Source organism: Plutella xylostella, chromosome 25, assembly GCF_932276165.1.
Source record: "Plutella xylostella chromosome 25, ilPluXylo3.1, whole genome shotgun sequence".
NCBI lineage: Eukaryota > Metazoa > Arthropoda > Insecta > Lepidoptera > Plutellidae > Plutella > Plutella xylostella.
The window spans coordinates 7,665,381-7,687,827 of record NC_064005.1 but is presented as its reverse complement, the minus strand read 5'-3'; the positions used below and the strand labels follow the sequence as shown (position 1 = coordinate 7,687,827).

Here is a 22,447-nt window from a genome sequence, read left to right as displayed (position 1 = left end):
GTGACGTTATCCAATTTTTGGGACAGTATGTGCACTAGGATGGGGTCCCACGTGCTGATGTCGACCTCCAAATTCTTTATCCCGTGAAGACATTCTAATGTTAAATCATGTAACTTTTTTATCTGGCCTAATGATTGCTGCTGCATGTTTTGAAATCCTAACAGCGTGTTAGCGTGGGAGGTGAAAATAAGTTTTTTATTGTTATAGCGGTTGTTCAGAATTTCCCAGCATACTTGATAATTGTCGGAGCTGATAGTGAGATGCTGGATGAGCCTTTCTGCTTCTCCCTTTACCTTAGCCTTTAAAAACTGCATTTTTTGTGCACTGGACAGTGATGGGTTGATATGTATAGCTTCGTTGAATAAATCTTTGAATGATACCCACTGATTAAATTGACCGCTGAACTCAGGAATCTCCATCTGCGGGGTAGACTTATCTCTGTATGATACCGACCATAATTTTTTATTGATCTCTCTCTTCATTTTGATAAACGATTCTTCGTATTGATTGAATGCTGCTTCGTATTCTGGATTCTGACCATTTTGCTCGCCATAAATCTCCCAATGTAAACTATCTACAGTTGCCCATCTTGATTGCAGAGACTTAAGAGCGTCTTCGTATTCCCATTTATCAGAAAGAGAATCCAAGTTGATACTTGCCATTGTTCGCTCAAATGCTGTGAAGTTTGCCGACTGCTTTCGTAGCATCTCGTCACACCTGCTGTATGCTCCTCGAGAGCTGATACGTTGTTCTGATACTGATTTGCCCTGATTTTCCTCACCTTTGTTCGACGAGGTTGATTGCTGCTGCTGACCGGGCTGCTTCGCCTGCTGACTCTGCGACTGAGCCAAGAGTTGCTGTTGCTGATACGTCATGATTAAGTTTTTGATAGAATGATAATGCTCTTCTGTTTTGATGTATACGTTTTCCACGATATACTGATGATTCTGTATGTCTTGATACTCACATATTTCCAAATGATTATGCTGGAACTCTGCCCAGAGTTCATCTAAGGTCTCTAACTTCTTCACGAAGTAGCCTGCTGTTTTATGATATGAACTATCTTTTTTGAAATTGCTCTTGAACTGAACGAAGCTTTTGATAAGCTCATTTTGCCTGATGACTATGCTCTCCATGATTGTTTGATAATGATAAATTGATTGCTATGATTGATAAGTAATGGAATGATCTTACTTTGATATGATCTGCTTCTGCTGCTGCAGCTGCTGCTTACCCAATCCTTAGTCCAAAGATTAGGTATGATAGGTAATCCTTTCACAGGTTGATTTGATCACTTAGTCACTGATATTGATAGTTCACTGATAATGATAACGTTATTGTTCACTGATAAACTGTTTGATTGATACACTGTTCTTAGACCTCATACGATGAGATCAGATCGCGAGGTCCACACGCTCGAAGGACCATTTTATGTGCGGGTTGTAAGTCCGTACATAACTAATGATAATTTTATAAATGATAAAGTCACTGATAAATGATATATTGAAGTTTATTCAAGTTCCACAATGATACTTAATTACGTTAAAACTATGATAATGATGAATGCACCCGTTGCCGCCCGGCAATACGTTCCGCGATGCACTGAGTCGGCCGCGTGTGCGCGACTCGCAAGAAATACGAATTGCTGAGGTAAGTGTTCGGTTGACCCGAACAAGCGGATACATTTTCATTTATTTTAATAACACGGTTGGCAACAAATGTTTGCCAACGGTGAGGCGAATTTTTTATCCAATAAAGCGCAACCTTGGAATCTGTGTAGGCGCGGACCCTAATTGGAATGCGGGAATTATACGTTTCAAGTACTGAGCGTAATAATTTCGACAGTAAAAGAACTGCGCAAAGCTCCATACAAGCAATCGTATGGGGCGGGGTGGGTGCTATCTTGGACTTCGCGCAGAGAAGGCGGACCACATTACCCGACGGAGAAGCGACGTGCACGTACACTACGCCGCCTTGCGCCTGCTCACTAGCATCTGCGAACCCTACCAAGGTCACCTCGCAACCAGTCGCGACGCGAATCTGAGACAACGAGGGATTTTTATCTCATTAAGCGCCGGCAGTTCGCGACGAAATTGTCGCCAAAGCCTTACTACCTGGTCGGGCGGGACTTCGTCCCAATCCACCTTCAGCTGCCATAGTTTCTTAATTAATAACTTAGCTACCAATACAGTTGGCGCGACGAAACCCATTCTGTCCCAAAGTCGGGCGATCGTTGACATTATGGTGCGTTTGGTACACACTGAGTCCAAATCAGGAGGGTCGATTTTAAAATAAAAGTCGTCATTATCAGTAGACCAACCGAGTCCTAATATTTTATGCTCTGTAGCCTTGTCGAATTCAACCTCAGTAGGTATCTTGTGCGAAGCGGGCAACTCATTGAGTGCGTATTGTGAATTACTGTTCCATTTAACAAGATCCCACTGGGCACCCTTGAACATTTGAATCAGCTGTTTTGCTGCGTCCACCGCCTCCTGTTCTGTATCAACAGAAAAGGCGATATCGTCCATATACAGGCAGGACGGGACGATCTCCGCCGCGCGGGGATACTCGGCGCCGTCATCGTCGACGAGCTGCTGCACAGTGCGGAGCGCGTGGAAGGGACTTGACTTTAAACCGAAACATACTCAATTAAATTGATAAAGAACCAGAGGATCGTTTGGATTAAAACGATATAAAATTCTCTGATAGCGTCTATCAGATTCGCGAAGCATAATCTGCAGAAACATCTGTTTGCAATCAGCGGTCATCGCTACAGCGTGTAGGCGAAAATTTAAAATAATTTTAAACAAGTCCCCTTGTAAATTTGGCCCACTGTGCAGCACCTCGTTTAGCGAGACACCGGATGAAGTCTTGCAACTTGCATCTAACACGGGGCGCAGCTTCGTGGTGGACTTGTGCTCGCGGAGGACACCATGGTGCGGGATTATATAGCTCGGGGACAAATCGTCCGATGACGCCTGCGGGCATGGGCGTACCCAGGTAGGGGCAGGGGGGGGCAGCTGCCCCCCCCTAGCCCTTTCGATCCTGAGTTTTTTTTCTACCATATTTTTAAAACAATTTCATATTATCGCCTTATATGCCTAAAAGTGCTAGGGAATAACAAAAAAAACGTACATTTTCCGTATTCCCGGAAAAGTCATAGCACATTCGTGATATCTGGGTTTCAACACCACTAACCCACATTTGTGCATTACTATATTTTACTTAGGATACTTACTTCATTGACTGACATAAATAACAGAAAATATGAATTACTTAATCACTTTCTTAAATCAATTTATTGCAACTATATCATTAAAACAAAAATATAATTCAGAAAACTTCTATTCTATTCTCTGTGGGGGTTTAAGTACCTGCACCTGGCTCTCTCGAGTGGAACTTTAGTGCATATCCCCAAGGTCTAAACTACCTTCCTAAGCTTGGACCATTTCCCACCACGCTGGTCCAGGTGCGGGTTGGTGGGATCACATATCTAGATGTGCTAAATCTAGATATATATGCATTTTTTCTCACGATGTTTTCCTTCACCGTAGGAGCGATGGTATACCTACATTGGACTTAAATTCAAAGAACTCATTGGTACGTCAGCGCCGGGATTCGAACCCGCATCTCTGGCGTGAGAAGCGGGCGCTTACCCGACTGAGCTACCACCGCTCCTCCGGTATATACCTATTGAAAATAATAATAATGATAAAGGGGCAGGGCAGCTTCTGGCCAGCTGTTGAGCATTAGGGACATCAGATTCCAGAGGGAGGACCCCTGTTCCACATCTTTGGATTGCCTTTACTTTGCTGTCCTGAACACTGAAGAGGAACAGGATCTCCCACCTTTTGCTTGGCTAGCTTGAGTTAAGCTAACATGAATTATTTTGTCAAACGGGTCCCTACATAATAATTCGGCACACCCTCCACGTGCCTGGGACCCTACTACTGCAATTTTGTGCATTTGAACCTGAACTGCATATTTGTGCGTAGCTGTTTTGTCGAACAAATATTATGATACAGTCATTGTGTTTTGCAAACATTACTATGCTTACAACAAAGATAAGAATGTAATATAACAATGTAGCATAAAATATGTAAAGAAAATTCGCTAAAACTGCAAAATAACATTTCAGGATCAATGTACGGCATTTTCGTCGCCTGTCACAGGCAAACTGACTTCAAATATCAACCACTTTTTTTTAGGCATTAACAACAATATGCACAAACGATGCGTTTCGGTTCGAAGCGGCAAAATATTCGCGCACATTCGTATCACTCAGGTTCGAAAGAGCTAGATATTAAAAATACATGTAGGTATAATAGATAACTAATTATTTCTTGTCAACTAAATTACATTCGGGGATTTGTATTTTCGGAATATTAAAACTTCGGGGTTCGTAATTTTAACAATTCGATATAATACAAAATCGTACATTTGAAATATTGAAATTATAATATTCGGAAATTTGACTTTCGTCATTTTAATAAATCTGTTGTTTGAAATTTCGTTTTATCAACTATTCGTGATTTTCATTATTCGGAAACTTGAAATTCGGGATTGTGAATTATTCGAACTTTGAAATTCGTAATTATAAAAATCGTTATTTCCATATTCGTAAAAAAGTAATTCGGAATTATGTAGTGTACCCACATACATATTATGATATCGAAAGGGTCAAGGGGGTCGCGAAATATTTTTTTATACCAGGGGGGTCGCATCGTGAAAAATGTTGAAAAACACTGAGCTAGAGCATAAAATAAACGTAAATTTTCCTGCCAAGTGGGATTTAAAAACGTGTTACCTACTCTGCGCAAAATTAAACAGGTATGAGCTGCCCCTCCCTAGCTGAAATCCTGGGTACGCCCTTGCCTGCGGGGGAACGGTCAGTGGCTCCACATAACCTTTGGAAATATAGTCCTTAATGACGTCATCGTAAGCGGCACGAAGCTCGGGAGAAGCCTCGAGCATCTTCTCCAAACACAAAAAACGTTTGCGAGCAATGTTATAGGAGTCCCCAAGTAAAAACACGTCTTTATCAAACGGGAGAGCTACAGTGTAACGTCCGGTCACGGGGTCACGTTCCGTAGTCGAGCGGTAAAAATGTTCACATTCAACATCCGTGGGGTGCTGAACGGGCGAGCCGGGGACTTCTTCCAGTTCCCAGAAGCGGGTAATTAAATAAAAAAGACGTCACGCATGCTGGGCGGGCGGCGAGCGCAGGCAGGACTCCCATGAGTACGTAGCCTAGCACTGTATGAATAGCGAGCTGCCCCGATGGTCCACTGGAGACCACGTCGTCGGGAAGAATCAAATGCGGAAACAGCGAAGCACCAATCAAAACATCGATTTTGTTGGGCGTAAAGAAATGGTCGTCTGCCAATGCTATTTTATTAAGATATGGCAGGGCGGTGGAGTCGACATAAGCGGTAGGTAAGTTGTCAGTAATCTTATCAACAACTAAAGAATTGATTTTGTATTTTATGTTATTATTAAAGCGCGAGAAAAACTGTAAGTCTACTGTCCCGTGGGATGCCCTCTCCGTTCCCCCGAAGCCCCTCACAGTAGTACGTTGAATGGTATTCTGCCGTAACCCCAAACGATCACAACATTCGTTGGTAATGAAGTGACTTTGCGATGCAGAATCCAGCAAAACCCTTACAAATTGTTTATTACCCTTACTATCGTACGTAGCTACCATAGCGGTAGCGAGCAAAACAGTAGTAGGCGTATTACATTGCGGCGTACTACTTTGAGCGGCAGCGGCATTAAGCACGCAAGGACGCGGAGCAGCAATGAACGTCGAACACAACGCGACGTCCGCTTGCGCGGGAACGGATGATTTCGCATCAGCTGGCTGTGACGTAAGCGATGCACCGCCGCCGCTGCCGCCACCAACCGAGTCAATGACCGCGGCGCGCGGTGGCACAGTGGTTAAGTTCTGTAAAGCGAGTGACGGATTCGACTCTCGATTAAAATGTAATAGCGAGTGGTGTTTTTGTTTACACACTCGGCATCCCGAAGCGGACTGACAGGAAGCAATCTTATGCTTCGTACTTAGGCAATTTATACAGCCATTTAAATTCTTCGCGGCTTGAAAACGCTCGTGACGAGACATTTTATGGAATTCGGGACATTTGAACAAATGATGATGTACAATGTTTGTACATAAGCACTTGTGAGCGGAATTAGAGTCGACGGTACTAACGTACGCATTGTAGTGAGGCGGCGGGTTTTTGTTATTAGATCTAGGGCGAACAGCCGATCGTGATGCTGATGCAGCGCCACCACCGGCGGCCGCAGTGGTCGGTGCGCGCTGTAATATTTTAGTTTGATTATCCAAGAACTCAACGAGCTTATCAAAGGTTGGAATTTCAGACTGATTATTATTACTATTCTCAAAAGTACGCACGGTATCAGGATCTAATTTAGTTAAGGCAGTTTGCAAAAATATGAAGTCTTGTAAGTCTGTTAACTTTAGATTCTTTAGGGCGCGTACTGCGTTAACAAATCGGTCATTAAAGAAATCCAAATTACTCGCAGAAATCGACGACAGCGGTTTGAATTCCATTAATTGTTGTAAATAGGTAGCTGCTAACGTGCGCTTATCTTCATACCTATTTACTAGGGTATCAAATAACGTTTTATAATTTTCAGCGGAGGGCGTAGTGCCCGCACAAGCGGCCTGGGCCTTGCCTGTTAATTTACCTAGCAAATAATGAAGTTTCTCATGATCTGAGAGGGACTTATTGTCGTGAATAGTAGATTTAAAATTGGCATAAAATAGTGGCCATTGGCGAATGTCACCATTAAAGCTCATCAACACGATAGGCGGTAAATTAATTTTACTTTTTTGTGGAAAACAATCATTATTTTGGGTAGTTTTCGTGACTACGGTACATGACGCAACCAAGCGTTTTACGCGACAATACAGCTGTTCGAAAGAAACTAGCGATTTATAATCTGGCTTGGCAGTAGGGTCATTGGACATTAAACAGCTGTTGTACTGATCTAACACTTTTTGGAAATCTGAACGAATTGTATCTACATTAATACTCGCATCGAGAAAAGCTTCTCTCTCCTCGTTCCCTTTATTTATTTCGGTAGATAAATCAAACGCGTATTGTAAACACTCGAACAAAGCATTACGTTTTGCTTGCAGTGTCGCGAGTTCATAATTATGTTGCACCGAATCTTTTTCATTATGCGGTTTTGATGCTTTCGACATCGTGAAGTCGGAAAATAAAATGAAACAAACAAATTAAACAATCACAGGAATGTGGGTGTACAATTGGAATGATAACTTGATAACGCGATTGAATATGGCGCCGCGCCGGCGCGGCGGCGAGTGAATGTGAGTCTACCTTCTTATGCCTATTATTGCAGCAAGCGTAAAAATGCGTGACCTATTTAAGTACAGTAGCCCTAACTACTAATAGCGGGATAATACTTTATGTGTATTTGAAGCGAGATGATTATATGATTATTACGTTTTTGGAAAGCGTACAATGTATGTCGATAAAAAGCGGTTAGGTAAATAACCTATGCAGTGCGTCGCGCACTAGCTTAAGTTCACTTTTTGGCTTTGAAATAAGCTAAAAAGGGCGGTTTTCTCCTAATAGGTGACCTAATAGGGGCGGGGAAATAGTAATCCGGCTCGAAGGACCACATGGTAACGCCGCTAAGCCGGAGTCCCTTCGATAGAAAAAAAATAAAAGAAACTACAGCAAGGTGTCTCACCGAGGGAAAGGGTTGATGAAGTGTCGTGCACCTACCTGGTCGCTGGAGGCAGTTCAGGAGACCAGGAAAAGGCGGCCGGCTTCCAGACCCTCGCCTGGCGCCACGTGCTCGATCGATCAGAGATCAGAGCAATCCAAAGCACTGCAGCACTCAACACACACACTGATATTCTTCGGTTAGCGGTTCACCACGAATAAAGAATAAGCGGAAGACTTTAGCAACTAGCCAATCGTCTATTTTGAAAATAAGTTCAATCGCGAATAACTTAGCGCGACGGCGGCCATGAATTCGTTTTCGGAACTGATTGTCTGTGGGTGGCGCAGACAGTGTTGCCACACGTAGCGTTGCGGTGCACGACATAAGCGGAAATAGGGAAAAGGATTTTAGGATCGAAACCTTGCGAAAATTATGAAAGTAAATATATTAAAAGATAGGTGGCGACACCAGTATGTGATTACGGATTAATCGTGACAATTTGGTTTGTTTACATGATTGTTGGATTCTATTGCAAACGATTATAGTCATTTCTATATTTTTTTATTCTTTATTGTATCCTAAAAACTTATTACAAACAATTTAAATATATCTATTATATTGATTAAACGTGGTGATATTTATTACCTAAACAGTATTCTATCCAGTATTGAATCATTGCTTATCTACTAAATTAGTAGAAACGTATATGATGGCATACTCTGACCACAGTATAATCCAAGTTTAAGTAATGTTTACGATTAACAGCGTAGGTTACATCATTTACTTGCTTTTCAATTTGTTTGGGTAATACGATAGTAGCGCCATCTGTGTATAACTTTCGCTACTAAGCGAATAATTTGTTCCTTACAATTTGTTCCAAGATTAATGACTCTGGTCAGTACCTATTCAGTAGAGAGGAGAGTCCTGTCTCAAATGACTGCACTTGCTAGCAGGGAGGAACAAAATATGTTCAACTCGACGATACTAGAGGAATAGCACTCGCATGATAAAATATCACTAAGTAGAAGTTTACCGGGATTGGAAGAAAACAGAAGAATTTGTATCACCAGTCCCTCGAAAAGTCGAAACAGTCGAAACCCCCTAAGATATATTTTTGTATGGAATTCCGTTATACAGCGTTACCAATATATAAAATGTTAACATAAACCAAGATACCAACTTTACGTAACAAAACAAATGTCAAATTTTCAATCACAAAACAAAATGGCCGTCTGTTTGTTTTGTAAACGCAACATGTTTTCGTGGTGTTTATGTGTTTCTCTTTTCTAAAATACTCTTTCTCCGTTATTTCCGTCGAGTTGAACATCTGTTCCTCCGGTTAAGCGTCGAGCCTGTAGTTATAAGTGCTTAAAAAAGTTGACTTTTGTGATAGTGTTTTTGGGGACTTTTGAAGAGTTTCGAGGTTTGCGGATTTTTGTGGTTCCCTAAAAATGGGACGTCAAACGAAAAGATGTTCCATTTGTAAACAATCGGGATCAAATTTTTTCGCCTCGTTTCCCCTGGATGAAAAACGGTAAGTAATCATAACCGCAGTGTTAGGGCTATATTTCACCGGGACACCATGGCGGCGCAACCAGTCGCCGCTACCAACAAAATGTATAGATTGGTTGCGCAATCAAACGCACACCAGGTGAGTATCTCTCCGTAGAGTTCTATACATTTTGTTGGTAGCGCCGCCATGGTGTCCCGGTGAAATAAACCCGCCACTTCCCAAGAAGCACCATAAACTACCTTGGCTTCGGCTATTTCATCGAGCCAATACCGGCTACCTGAAGGGGTCACTCCAGCGGTTGAGAGGGTGACCCACGTTACTTTTGCCTTTTTGTAACTAAATTGGTAGACCAGCAGGGCGATCACGAAAAACAGAGCTAACGTAAAGAATCGAATGCGAGTGCGACAACTGTCAATTTTATAGATAAAAAGTGTTCGAAAGTGCTGTCAAGTTGACACTAGTCGCACTTGCATTCGATTCTATATTTTCGTGATCGCCCTGCAGTACTACCCTTATGATGATTTGATTTGATCCTTATACCCCATCCACACGCTCGGCGAACAATGGCAAACAGCAAACACCAAACACTGACGTGTGGATGGGTGTTTGTCGTTGTTTGCCTGTTTGTGTTTGTGTTCGCCAGTGTTCGGCATCGGTGTCGGTTTTTCTTGCCAGATCAAAGGATGTTCGGCAAACAGTTCGCTACGTATCCACACGTCTGGCAGCGATCAGTATGCGCGCTAGCATTGCGGGAGGCGGACGTATCAACTTACTACACTTTTTCGTTGGCGCGCATTTTTTTTAATGTATGTTCACCGATTACTCCGCCGTTTATGAACCGATTTTGAAAATTCTTTTTTTTTTGTATTGGGTTGAGCTCCCAGGTGGTCCCATTTTTTTCAGAATTTTATCTCACCCCTAAGGGTGGGTAAAGGGGTAAAAACAGGGTATGAATTTCCATTTTGGACACATATTAACCGATTCTAATGAAATTAAAAACATAAATATAGTTCTTGTAACAAAAAAATATGATGGTGACCTTGAGCTGATCTGATGATGGAAACGGAAGGCAGTCAAGGGAACTCCTCAACGGTATATAGCAACTACCTCGTGTTTAGGCTTGAATGATTCGTATTGATTAGTAGGAGTTTTTGGTATCATTTGCATCTTACTTTTAATTAAAATTATTTCAAATAAACTAAAAACTATAAAATAAAATATTAATTAAAAAGAAGTCAGTTTTTTTTTAATTATTATTATTATTATCCCACCATCGTCTTTGCTTTCTTCTTATTTTCCTTTTTTCTTTCTCTTGCTTTAATTTATATAATAAAAATATGTCAACCCACAATAATAGCTCGTCGTCCGCCGTGTTTGCCGGTTCGGAATGTTATGAGCGTTCGCCGAGCATGTGGATGGCTGTTTGTGTTCGGTGATTGTGGTTGGTGTTTGGGACTTTGTTTGCTGTTTGCCGTGTTTGTGACAAACAGCAAGCGTATGGATGGGGCTTTAGACTCATCAAATAATACCTACTTTATTGACACATTGAAACAATCTCTATAATATGTAAAGTATTTTTCATTCACATATCACCCGTAGGTATATGGATCATATAATTAAATTGTTTGCACTGGGGTGGCCAATGTAGCATTTTTCATGTCTGTACTAAATAGTATTCAAAACCTAAATACATTAAAAATTATTTAACTAGTTATTAAATATGTATTCAAATTTAAATATATATTCTTCTTCATATTTTTCAGATGCAAAGAATGGTTAAGAGTGGCTGGTGACAAAGAATTGGTAGATATTCCAATTGAGAAGCTTAACCAACTTCGCTTTGTGTGTGGTAACCATTTTGAAAACAAAGATTTCAACCGGAATAGAAATCGTTTGAAAAAATTTGCAGTACCAAAACTGAATCTTGGAGCACCTCTCAATGAAGAGGAATTATCTGAGTTTCCCCTGCACATGTGGAAGAATGTCTCACATGGTAAGTACTGTACTGTATGAAAAAAAATACCGGCCAAGTGCCGGCTTAATCTAAATAAAATTGTAAAAAATAAAATAAAATTGTTAAACTTACCTTGCAAATAGAGGCATGGTATTGCATTTGCAGTTAGCCTTTTACTGCGTGTCTGGTAACATATTTTAAAATGTCTGTGACAGACACGGCGGCATTGGAATATTAAATCATGATTATCCTACAATAAAATATCTCCTCCAATATTGTACAAGCCATCTTTGAAAACGTATTGGGTCCTTAGCAGGGTTAGGGAATTGGTAGAGAGTTTCATTAATCGAACCAGAAAAGATTTTTTGTTTGTTTTAGTTATGTTTATTTAGGAACATACACATCTGTAAAGTACACAAAATCAAGGAAATTAAATATGTACAAATTGAACAAAGTGACTGATAATTATTAAGTTGAGTTACTACAAGGGGGATTGAGTAGGAACCAGACAGGTTATGTTCTTAGTTTTGCCGGCTCATTGTAAAAGCCAAATTCCAAAGAAATAAAATTGTTATTTAGGTAGAGTACTTACCACAGTTCGGTAAACGGCACATATTCTTTGATGGCATAGTAGAAAACTCAAGTCCAATATGAGTCGAATACAGAACAGCAGGTTCGTCGAAGTCCAATAAAAAGTCCATAATTTTGTTGGGCTCAGCATAGGAAATACAATCCCGGCCTTTATTTGGGATCCCGGGATTTCGGGACTGGATGAAGACAATCCCGGGATCCCGGGATAGTCCCGGGATTTGAGTCACAAACAAAAACACGTCTAACGAATCAAAGTTTTTAGGTTTATTGGAGACACAGTATTTACAATTTATCTTTGTCAGACCATACTTAGTTGAACAAAAATATACTTCTTAAAAAAGATAAACAATAGGCTACTTGACTCTTTTTTAAAGTAGGTAGGTCTAATATGATCAATAATTGCTCTATTAGACCAAACAAAATACTCTATAATTTTTTTGGACCTTGCAAATCGCAAAACTGTAACTTAAAAGTTCTACTTTTCATAACCAGGGGAAAACGGTGCCGGTGTCAGCCATATTTGTTTATAAATTATCACATCTGTGACGTCACACGGGTGGAAAACAATCATTTGATATTTAACTAATGACAACAAAGCTACGAGAATACCCTTACATACTAATTTACCCTTTTTTGTCAATCCCGAAAAACCCGGGATTGGCAAATTCTAATCCCAAAAATTTCGGGACTGGAAAATGACCGGGATCCGGCTTGTATTCCCTAGCTCAGCATTATATTCAAATGTGTTTGATAAAATATTCCTAGAGGAGAGGGGGGCAGTCTTCGACTGTAACTTGTATTTCATTGTGTATTTCATAATGTTTTTTGCACTGAAACACGTGTTGGTTATCCCAGTTATCCAGTTATAATATTCTAGTCTATGGTTATCCATTTGGGAATACTGTACTGGATGACTGGATGATGTGTTTGTTTTCGAAAGTCTGAATGTGGGGAAAAGCTGTTTCTGGTCTCATATGTGTGGTATGTTACGGAACACTCAGTGAGCGAGTCCGAGTCGCACTTGGCCGGTTTTCTTAATATATAAAGCTGCGTACAGACCGGACTAACGAACGCCCATCGATGAATATTTATCATACATAGTACAGGGCAGATTGCAGCAACGAAGGTCAACGAAACCCGTTCGTTTCGTGATTTCATGAAACGTCAGAATAAAAATAGCCATATAGACCGTTTCACCTCACCTTGGTTTCACCGGATCTGTCAAAACCCTTATTACACTGGACTAAAGGTACCGACACACGACTGTCAGCCGCGACTTAAAGGTATCTAGGTAAGGAATGTACACTACGCTGTCAAACTATCGGACGTAAGTCGTGGACGTAACCTTGGACTGACCTTCAGCTTTCAGACGTCCAAGTGCGATCTGGCACGAACTGTCCCAAAAGACCGTGCACACTACTTATCAGTCGTGGCTTACAGCCGCGTCCGCTAGTGTGTCGGCGCCTTCAGGGTTTATTTATGTTATTTGATGAAACGCTCTATGTCTCTATATGGAATGTCACGTTCTCTCTCTGTCATCTGTCATCGCAGAGTACATTATTTATACTGAGAAAAGAATCAAATAATCATACACTAAATTTCGAGTTTTGCAAGCCTCAGCCAACATGTGAATTTACCATGATAACTTAAACCTCGAATTGAAAGGTTTAAGTTACCATGGTAAATTCACATGTTGGCTGGGGCTTGCCAAACTTCGATCATCTACTTAAAATATATACTTAGTCCAAAATCCAATCATCATCATCATCATCAGCCAATAATCATCCACTGCTGGACATAGGCCTCTCCCAAGGAGCGCCACAACACTCGGTCCTCGGCCTTCCTCATCCTTTAAATCGGTCCAAATCCAATGATGAATGAGTAATACAGGATGTTGCAAAAAATGTATACTAAGCCGAAACCTACATCTGCAGCATGGTATACTTACCCAAGCCCATAACAAAAATCAGAATTTAAAAATTCGCGAAAAAAAAACATTCTCCATAATAAAAAGTCACGTGATTAACTAAGTTTCTAATGCAACACCCTGTATAATGCTGCAAACATTTCTATTACTTGGCCTGGGTTAGGGCCCCCAAGTGGGAATTGTGAATATCAAATAAGTACACTGTGTAAGTCTAAAAAACATAGTTACCTACCTGGTAAATGCAAAGTTGGGACAGCATTAGCAGTTATCTGCTAATGCTGTCCCAACTATATATTTATAGGCTGAAGCCATCTCCCAAGCAGCAAGGAACTGGTTCCAAGTCTGCAGCAAAGTCGAACACAGAAAGGTGAATAATCGGAGTCCGGGTGATCGCTAGGGTCGTCAAATATACCAGAGTAAACAGGTTCCAGCAACAGATGCACGGTCAAACAGCAAGCAGAGATCGGAGTCCGAAGAAAATTAAAAAATTAAAATTAAATTAAAAATTCTTTATTGACACCATACTTAAACTAAAAAATCTAAGCTGAGAAACTTAAAACATTAAACATCTAAAACATAAAACTTAAACAATTTATACTTTTAAGAACTTAAAAAATTTTAACTTGTACTTAACTTAAAAATGAAATGGTATTCAAAAGAAAATAAAAAACTTAAGAATTACAATAAAAATTCGAGTAATTAACAAAAAGAAAACTTTATACAAAAATAATATTGGTGATGTATTTCCTATGAGTGTGTCAGTGACCCTCACACTAGGCCAGGCCTGTATCGTGAGTAGTCTGTTAAGGGAGTTTAATTCTAAAGTATTTACCAATGTCTGACAGGTGGCTTATTCATTAAAGAATATACTCGTATTGATATACATTAAATATATGTAGATACTATTATTGATATACATATAAAGTAAATATATAAAAGTAAAATAAATATGATGATGATAGTGATTAAATATAATTACGTAATCAAAAATAAATAAATATAAACTTATTAGCGTTAAAATTTATTGTTAATACGGGAGTTTATTTAATTATGCACAATATAGCTTCTGTATCATTATAATCCATACTTTTTAGCCAATTTTGTGTTTTGGATTTAGCTTCTTTCACTGTGAGGAGTTGTAGTTCGCATTCTTTGATAGCTTTGTTAAATAAATATATGGATGCAGGAAATTAGCGAATTTTTGACCAAAAACTGTGTTAGTAGTGGCTGGCTCTACTCTAAATACTCTACGAGTTAACATGTTTTCATAGTTAATTGAGTTTAACGTTTTACGATGCTGTGATAGTATGACTCTGAGAATAAAAAGTTTGCGAATTGTGAGAACATTACATAGATTGTATAATTCTGTTGTTGGAAAACGCCTTGGCTTTTTTAGCATAACCTTTAAGATCGAGCGCTGAGCTCTTTCTACAGAGATAAGTGCTGTTTTACATGCGCCGCCCCAACTGCTTATACAATAACTAAGCACCGATTGACACAGTGCTATATAAACAAGTTTTAACGTTTCCAGGGTGGCTCCATTTCTCAAAAGACGCATGATATTTATGAGCTTCCTTGCTCGTCCCGTTAGTGATTGTAGATGATTATGGAAGTTTAATTTGTCATCGATTATTACGCCGAGGTACTTGATTGAGGAAGTCCTTTCAATTGAGACACATGAGCATAAGTTATCTGAGAGATTACATGAATGGATTTTTACTTTTAGGTCAGAATCTGGTTTGGACGCGGCTGTTTTGTGAAAGCAGAGGTATTTCGTTTTATCTGAATTTAGCGTTAATAAATTCCTAGATAGCCATTTTGATATAAGTGATAGACCGTTAGTAGTCTGCAGGTGGACAGATTGCCAGGAATTATCGTGAAAAATGAGGGCTGTATCATCTGCATAGCAGATGACTTCTGCATTTGATGAGGGAGGAAAGGCCGATGAAATATCATTTATGTATATAATAAAGAGCGTGGGTCCTAGAATGCTTCCTTGTGGAACTCCATATTTTATAGGTAAGGGGTCACTGTAAGTGCCTCCTATTTTAACCAGTTGTCGCCGGTCAGTGAGGTAACTGAAAAACCAGTCTAGTGGTATGCCTCTTATTCCAAGGTTTTCGAGTTTTCTCATGAGAATTTTGATTGATACCGTATCGAAAGCCTTGGCCAGATCTAAAAAGGCACCGATACAGCACTTGCCTTTGTCTAAGTGTGTAGACACTGAATTGATTAAAAGTGATACTGCATCCTCAGTTGATCTGCCTCGACGAAAACCGAATTGGGTGGAAGAAATTTTATTATTCGATTCCAAATAGTTTACCAATCTGTTATTGACAATTTTTTCTAGAAGCTTAGAAAAAACTGAAAGGAGAGCGATTGGGCGATAGTTAGAGGGTGATTCCTTACTGCCGGCTTTATGAATTGGTGTGATGGAGGCTAATTTCCAGATATCCGGAAATATACCACAGGAAATACTTAGATTGAAAATGTGTACGAGAGGTTGTATGATGTAAGGTGCGATAAGTTTAACAATTGAGTTATTAATGCTGTCAATTCCTGGTGCTACATTTTCTTTGAGTTGACGAATATAACTGAGCACTTCAACCTCATCCGTAGGTTGCATGAAGAATGATTGTGATGAACTGGATGATGATGATGCTAAAGTAGCAAGGTGTTCTTCCGTTTCATTTGTGCGATCTAAGATAGAGTTTGCTAGTTTTGAACCTAATGTAGTAAAATATTCGTTACATTTATTAGTCGATTCTTTGTGGGTTTCTGTTTTATTGAATAGTTCACTGGAGGAATTCGCTTTACTATTTGATATTTCACAAATTTCACGGATGGTGCTCCACAACTTTTTTGGGTCTTTTTTATGTTTGGCTAGTTCTCTGTTTTCATAATCAGCTTTGACTCTGTGTAGTATATCAACGCAGAAGTTTCTGTACCTATAGTATATTAAACGTGCAGTAGAATCGTTTGGATATTTTCGGTGTTTCATGTGCAGCTTATCTCTATTTTTCATACATCTAATTAAACCTGGGGTGATCCATGGTTTAATATTAGATTTTGATTTACTTACTTTGATTTTTGTTGTGTTGTTATTGATAATTTCACTAAGTTTATTGGTAAAAATAGTGGTACTTTCAGATACATCTGTTGAAGTTGTTACATCAGTCCAATCAAGGTGTTTTAATTCAGTAGTTACAGCAGAATAGTTAATTTTATTTTTAAGTTTGTTAGATTTACATATTTTTGACCCAATATTTAAAGCAGCTAACGAGATATCGTGATCGGTGACTGATGATTTGCATACTATGCCCAGTGAATTGTGTTTCGTTTTCAGAAAAATGTGATCTATACATGATTTTTGTCTTGTTGGCAAAGTTATAGCTGGTATCAAGCCGTGCTCTGCCATTAGACATAAGTACTCCGATTTACGAGAGTCGTCAGATGCTGGCAGAATATTAATATTAATGTCACCTGCGACAATAATATCAGCAGAGTTATTTGATATATTTAATACGTTATCCAAAGATACTAGGAAGTTTTCTATATTCGTAATGGATGGTGAACGGTATAAAGCCACTATGATCATATTGTTTGGTAAAGTTAATTTTAAACAGTTAGCATCACTAAAGTCGGGCTCAGTAACAGAGGAATTTAAATTGTTTTTAACATAAATAATAATGCCCCCATTTTGATTAGTATATTTGTTTGTGTTGAAGTGACTATATCCCGCCATTGATCTGATTACTGGATTATACCCTAGCCGACATTCTGTTAGGATTATCACGTCACACGAAAATTTTAGTCGTTCTAGTAAGATCGTAAAGCTGTCGTGATTACAGTTATGGCTCCGGATGTTGAAAGTTAGGATTTTAAGATCATAATTGTTAGGGATTACATTGTGGCAAAGTTCAGGTAAGTCTATTGCGTGACAGGGGATAACCAGAGAGTCGTCAATATTATCATTAAGTATATCTAAGTTGGCCATTTGTTAAAATTTAATTTGTTGGTTGGAGCTTCAGTTTGGTCACGCATAAACTTGGCCGTCTGTACTTTCATTGATGTGTCATTTGTGCACTTGTTTTTTATAATATTAGATACGAGGATAATATTACGTAATTTTTGTGTGTGTTTAGATAATTTATATATAAATAACATTTTAAATAGAATAGTATATATATTTAATCGAGTGTAATAGTGGCTTATAATTAATAGGAACATTTCAATTAACCTAGTATTACATAACAATTTACAATGAGATCTGAATTGTATAGATAGTAGAAACAACATTATAACAATATGATGAATTATGTTACTACTTAAAACTTTGCCCGGATTGAAGTTCGTTGAGGTCTTTTTCATTTCTAATGATCTTTGCGTGTTTTTGCCCTTCTTTTCTGACGAATATTTGTCCGTTTTTGACCCAACAGTATCGGTACCCGAGCTCTTTGGCGCGCATTCTGGCGTCTCGAAAAAGCTTCCGGTTGGTTTTAGTCAGCCTCTCGTTAAAGTAAATCGTGTTTTGAGGACCTTTCAGATGATCGATGTCAGTCGTCGTTAGGTTTCTTCTGACTCGGCGGGCGTTGATCATTTCGTTCCTCTTGGAGTTGCGAATGAACCTTACCACGACTGGGCGTGATTGAGTGGTTGACGGTTGATTATTTGTATCGTGTCTGGTACCTACGCGGTTGATCATATCAATATCGTCTTTGCTAATTTTTACTCCTATTTTTTGAGCGGTAGTTGCGATAATGTGGTAGAGATTCTCGTTTTCTGCTTCGGTTATACCTACCAGATATCTCGAGTTGTTGCAAAAGCAAGGGTTGTTGGTTATATCTGCAAGAAAACATTTTAAATTAACGACAGAGATACGTTAAATGGTTCTACCTTTTTTGGCATAGGATTTATTTGCCTAATCTCGTATTGCATAGTAACGTTTGGTCAAAGTCTCGTTACGCCGAAAATCGTATGGCATAAATCTCGTTTAGTAAAAAGTTATTTCGCATAACATTGTTTAGCCTAATAATGGTATGGTCAAATCTTGAATAGCCTAATAATGCTATGGCATAGGTTTATTAGGTTTATACAAAGTAATAATATTCGTTTGGCTTTAACTTTGACGGAGCGTCTCCCTACATAGCGCAAACTGGTGCCTTGTATTGTTTCCGCTGTTTGGAAAACGCTCCGCTCCGCTTCGCTGCGCTCCGCTTTGGTTTTGATGAACATGTGCACCTAACACGCTCCTCCTCGCTTTGCTCGTCGTCGCACCTATTTTTAGGTTTCGATCTCATGGGGTTTGTAATAATTATATTGGTCGTTAACTTTCGATTTTTTGATCATACAATATCGTGATTTTCGGGATGTAGGAGAAAAATACCACAATTTGTACATTTACTACATAGGTACTTAATATATTATTTATTATTTATAAACAAGATTATACATAGGTATAGACGAACATAAATTTGATCAAACGAAACTTAGGTGTTTAAAGATTGTGCCTAAAGAGTTTTAGACGAAACGAGCCTTATGCCACATAAGTCTTGGCAAAGTGATGGTTCGGCCAAAAAAGTTTAGACCATACGAGTTATGCGAAATGAGTTTTGGTCAATAAAGATTATGCGAGATGAGCGGAACCCACGTTAAATACGTTCCTATACAGTTACCGTAAAATGGAGTGAATAGAATAGAATTCATGGGTGAATAGAAAAAAAGACAGGATAAGTTTGCCAACTTATTCCTTATTTTCTATAGTATATTTTGTAGTATAAATAGTAAATAAATAAAGGGCAACATTTTTTCCTTGCAATAGCAACATCAGTTTTGATGTTATACTGCCACAACTTGCCACAATCTTATCCCTGTTGAGTGCTGTTGAGTATGAAGTCATCTATAATCTATGGTTGTTTGTCTATGGTTGAAAATCTCCCATTTCACAGATTGTGCCACAGAACAGAAAAGGAAATGTAATGACAGACTATTATTTTTTACAATGTTACCACATTGGGCATACAAATTTAAAGCGCCATCTGTATTTTGTAACCAGAAACTAATGCATGCTATATTCATACCTACCTATAGTATATGTAGCACCATATTTCTAGATTTTGAAGTAATTTAGTCGGTTTTTAATTCAGCCACTAAACTGACCCTTAAACCTATAAAGTCAAAATATTCTACAGTGCGACAAACTTATCTGTTCCAGTGAGAGCGAACTGAATTGATCCATATCTCATTATTTACTACTGAATTATACATTGATATAGATTAGATGGGTTTATTAAAACCACAAGAGAATTACCACTACTGGCAAACTTAAAATCTTATAGAATGAATAAATATTACACATTTACGTGGGAGAGATAAGTTTGTGGTACTGTACAGTTGTTTAGATAGGGTTTATTGCCACGAAGGGCTCCGAAATTAAAAAACAGACAAAACTTACAAATTAACAAACAAAATAAAAAAAAAGTATTTTTTTCTCAATGATGAGTTATTTTATTACTTTCTTTTAAAGCACACTATAACATATTCTTGCAATGCCGATATTTATTAAAATATGATTGGGCAGCAAGTTTTGTCTCGTCATCACCATTATATGTAATTTTACCGCTTAAAATCCGATTCACCGTTCTACACCAACTATATATTAAATCATTTATATACCATACTGCACATGTAGGCTTCGGCTTAATATACCCTTTTTGCAACACTTGTATTGCTCATTCATCATTGGATTTTGGACTATATATTTTAAGCAGCATCGAAGTTTATAAATACGTTCTCTCTCTGTCATCTGTCATCGCAGAGTACATTATTTATACTGAGAACAGAATCAAATAATCATACACTAAATTTCGAGTTTGGTAAGCCTCAGTCAACATGTGAATTCACCATGATAACTTAAACCTTTCAATTCGAGGTTTAAGTTATCATGGTAAATTCACATGTTGGCTGAGGCTTACCAAACTCGAAATTTAGTGTATGATTATTTGATTCTGTTCTCAGTATAAATAATGTACTCTGCGATGACAGATGACAGAGAGAGAACGTATTTATAAACTCACCGTGCAAATGCAGAGTTGGTACAGCCAAAGCATTCAAGCGTTTGTAGCGGCTTCTGTGATCATCGATGAAGTGAATGTCACAAACCATCTTTTTCTTATAATGTTGATAATCTGATGATGTTTCCAGTTTCCCTCCAACAAGATTTACCCAAGCTTTGAAACGTTCGGGAAATTTGTCTGGGTTTGGAAAGTGATGCATAACAACTCCTGAAAAAATTATAATTACCAAATTAATAAAAACAACATAAGGTGGAATGCAGTTTCCGATGTCCTATGTATTTGTAAACAGTAAAATATAAAATATCTTGTTAGATCATCTGATGTCAACTACCAAAAGCATGAGTAGATCGTCGCAGTCGTAGAACAATGACGGATCTGCAAAACAGCAACTTTACAGGAGAGCCAGTTAAAGTTTTTAAACAACGTTTTGTTCGATAAAATGAAAACGGCTGAAGCAATTCATTTGAAATTTGGTCACATTATTATACGAATGGACTTTTGCAATATAGCCTGTATAATTAGTCTGTAATAAGTCTAGGTTTCCTGAAAAATCAGATAGGTCATTGTTCTATGTATCCTACTATGTCGCATTATATGATACGTCGTTTTTTTACGGACTTTTATTGCGTAACTAATGGCGTATTATACTTTTCGTCGTTGTTTTAGGGAATATATGGAAAAATTCAAAGACGGATCTTTAAATTACCTATTTAGGAGGGTGTCGATTGCGCTATATTATTTTTTGTTTAGGTTCTAATTTTTTTTCCAAAATACATTTATTTTATACAATGTTTTTTGAAGACCCCATTGTGTCCAAGCATCAGTCAATAATCATCCAATGCTAAACATAGGCCTCTCCCAAGGGGCTCCACAACACTCGGTCCTCGGGCTTCCTCATACAGCCACTACTGGCTACCAGCCTACGGTTGTCCTTATTTGTGACTCGAGAATTCGTCGACCCCAACGTTTATCGGTTCTTCGGCAGATATAGCCAGCCCACTGCCACTTCAGCTTGCACATTTTGACAGCTATGTCGGTAACCTTAGTCCTCTGACGGATACCCTCATTTCTGATACGATCCATCAGAGAAACCCCAAGCAGAGCACGCTGAGCGACTTTAAATCGGTGGACCAGTCCTACCATCAGTGCCCACATATCTGCTCCATACGTCATCACTAGCAAGATGCACTGGTTGAAGAAGACTTTTATCTTCAGGCTATAATGATAAAAGTCTTCTTCTCTGATCAGGGATGGCCGAGGAGAATATGTGACGGAGTTTCCCAACTCAATCGTGACATTTGTGACCCTTTTCTGGGCAAAGGTCTCTTCCTGGGTCTTCCAGCTATCCCTGTTCATGGCCTCCTCATTCCAGTTCCTACTAAACACGTCTAGGTCATCCGGTTATCTTCATCTGGGTCTGCCCCTGTGCCGGCGGCCGTTATCGGCTACCCATTTGGTAGCATTTTTACCCTACCTATCCGGCTGCATACGACAGACGTGCGCCGCCCAGTCTCACTGGGCGGCGGGCTTCAGTTTGGCGGTCTTAGCACCCACGACGAAGGACGCTATCTCGCCCAAATAAATTACTCATTGACATATTGTATTTCCTGCCTCAACCCTACGTTTCGTGCTGTTGGTCATGTCTGTTGTCTTCGAACGGTTCACCT

The 22,447-nt window shown here is 39.0% G+C and overlaps 2 protein-coding genes across 2 annotated transcripts in view; one reads left to right on the top strand and one right to left on the bottom strand.

The window, feature by feature from the left end:
• LOC105392802 (zinc finger protein 724) overlaps window positions 1-22,447 on the bottom strand; it is a 56,460-nt gene that overhangs the window by 31,083 nt on the left and 2,930 nt on the right. Inside the window, exon 2 of the mRNA XM_048630171.1 lies at window positions 20,781-20,987. Coding sequence (XP_048486128.1) covers window positions 20,781-20,987 — 207 coding nt within the window. The remainder of the gene's footprint in view (window positions 1-20,780; window positions 20,988-22,447) is intronic.
• The window catches only part of LOC105391628 (zinc finger protein Xfin), a 53,707-nt gene continuing 40,135 nt past the window's right edge, over window positions 8,876-22,447 (top strand). The window contains exons 1-2 of the mRNA XM_048630183.1: window positions 8,876-9,253; window positions 10,996-11,225. Coding sequence (XP_048486140.1) covers window positions 9,171-9,253; window positions 10,996-11,225 — 313 coding nt within the window. The 5' untranslated portion in view covers window positions 8,876-9,170. The remainder of the gene's footprint in view (window positions 9,254-10,995; window positions 11,226-22,447) is intronic.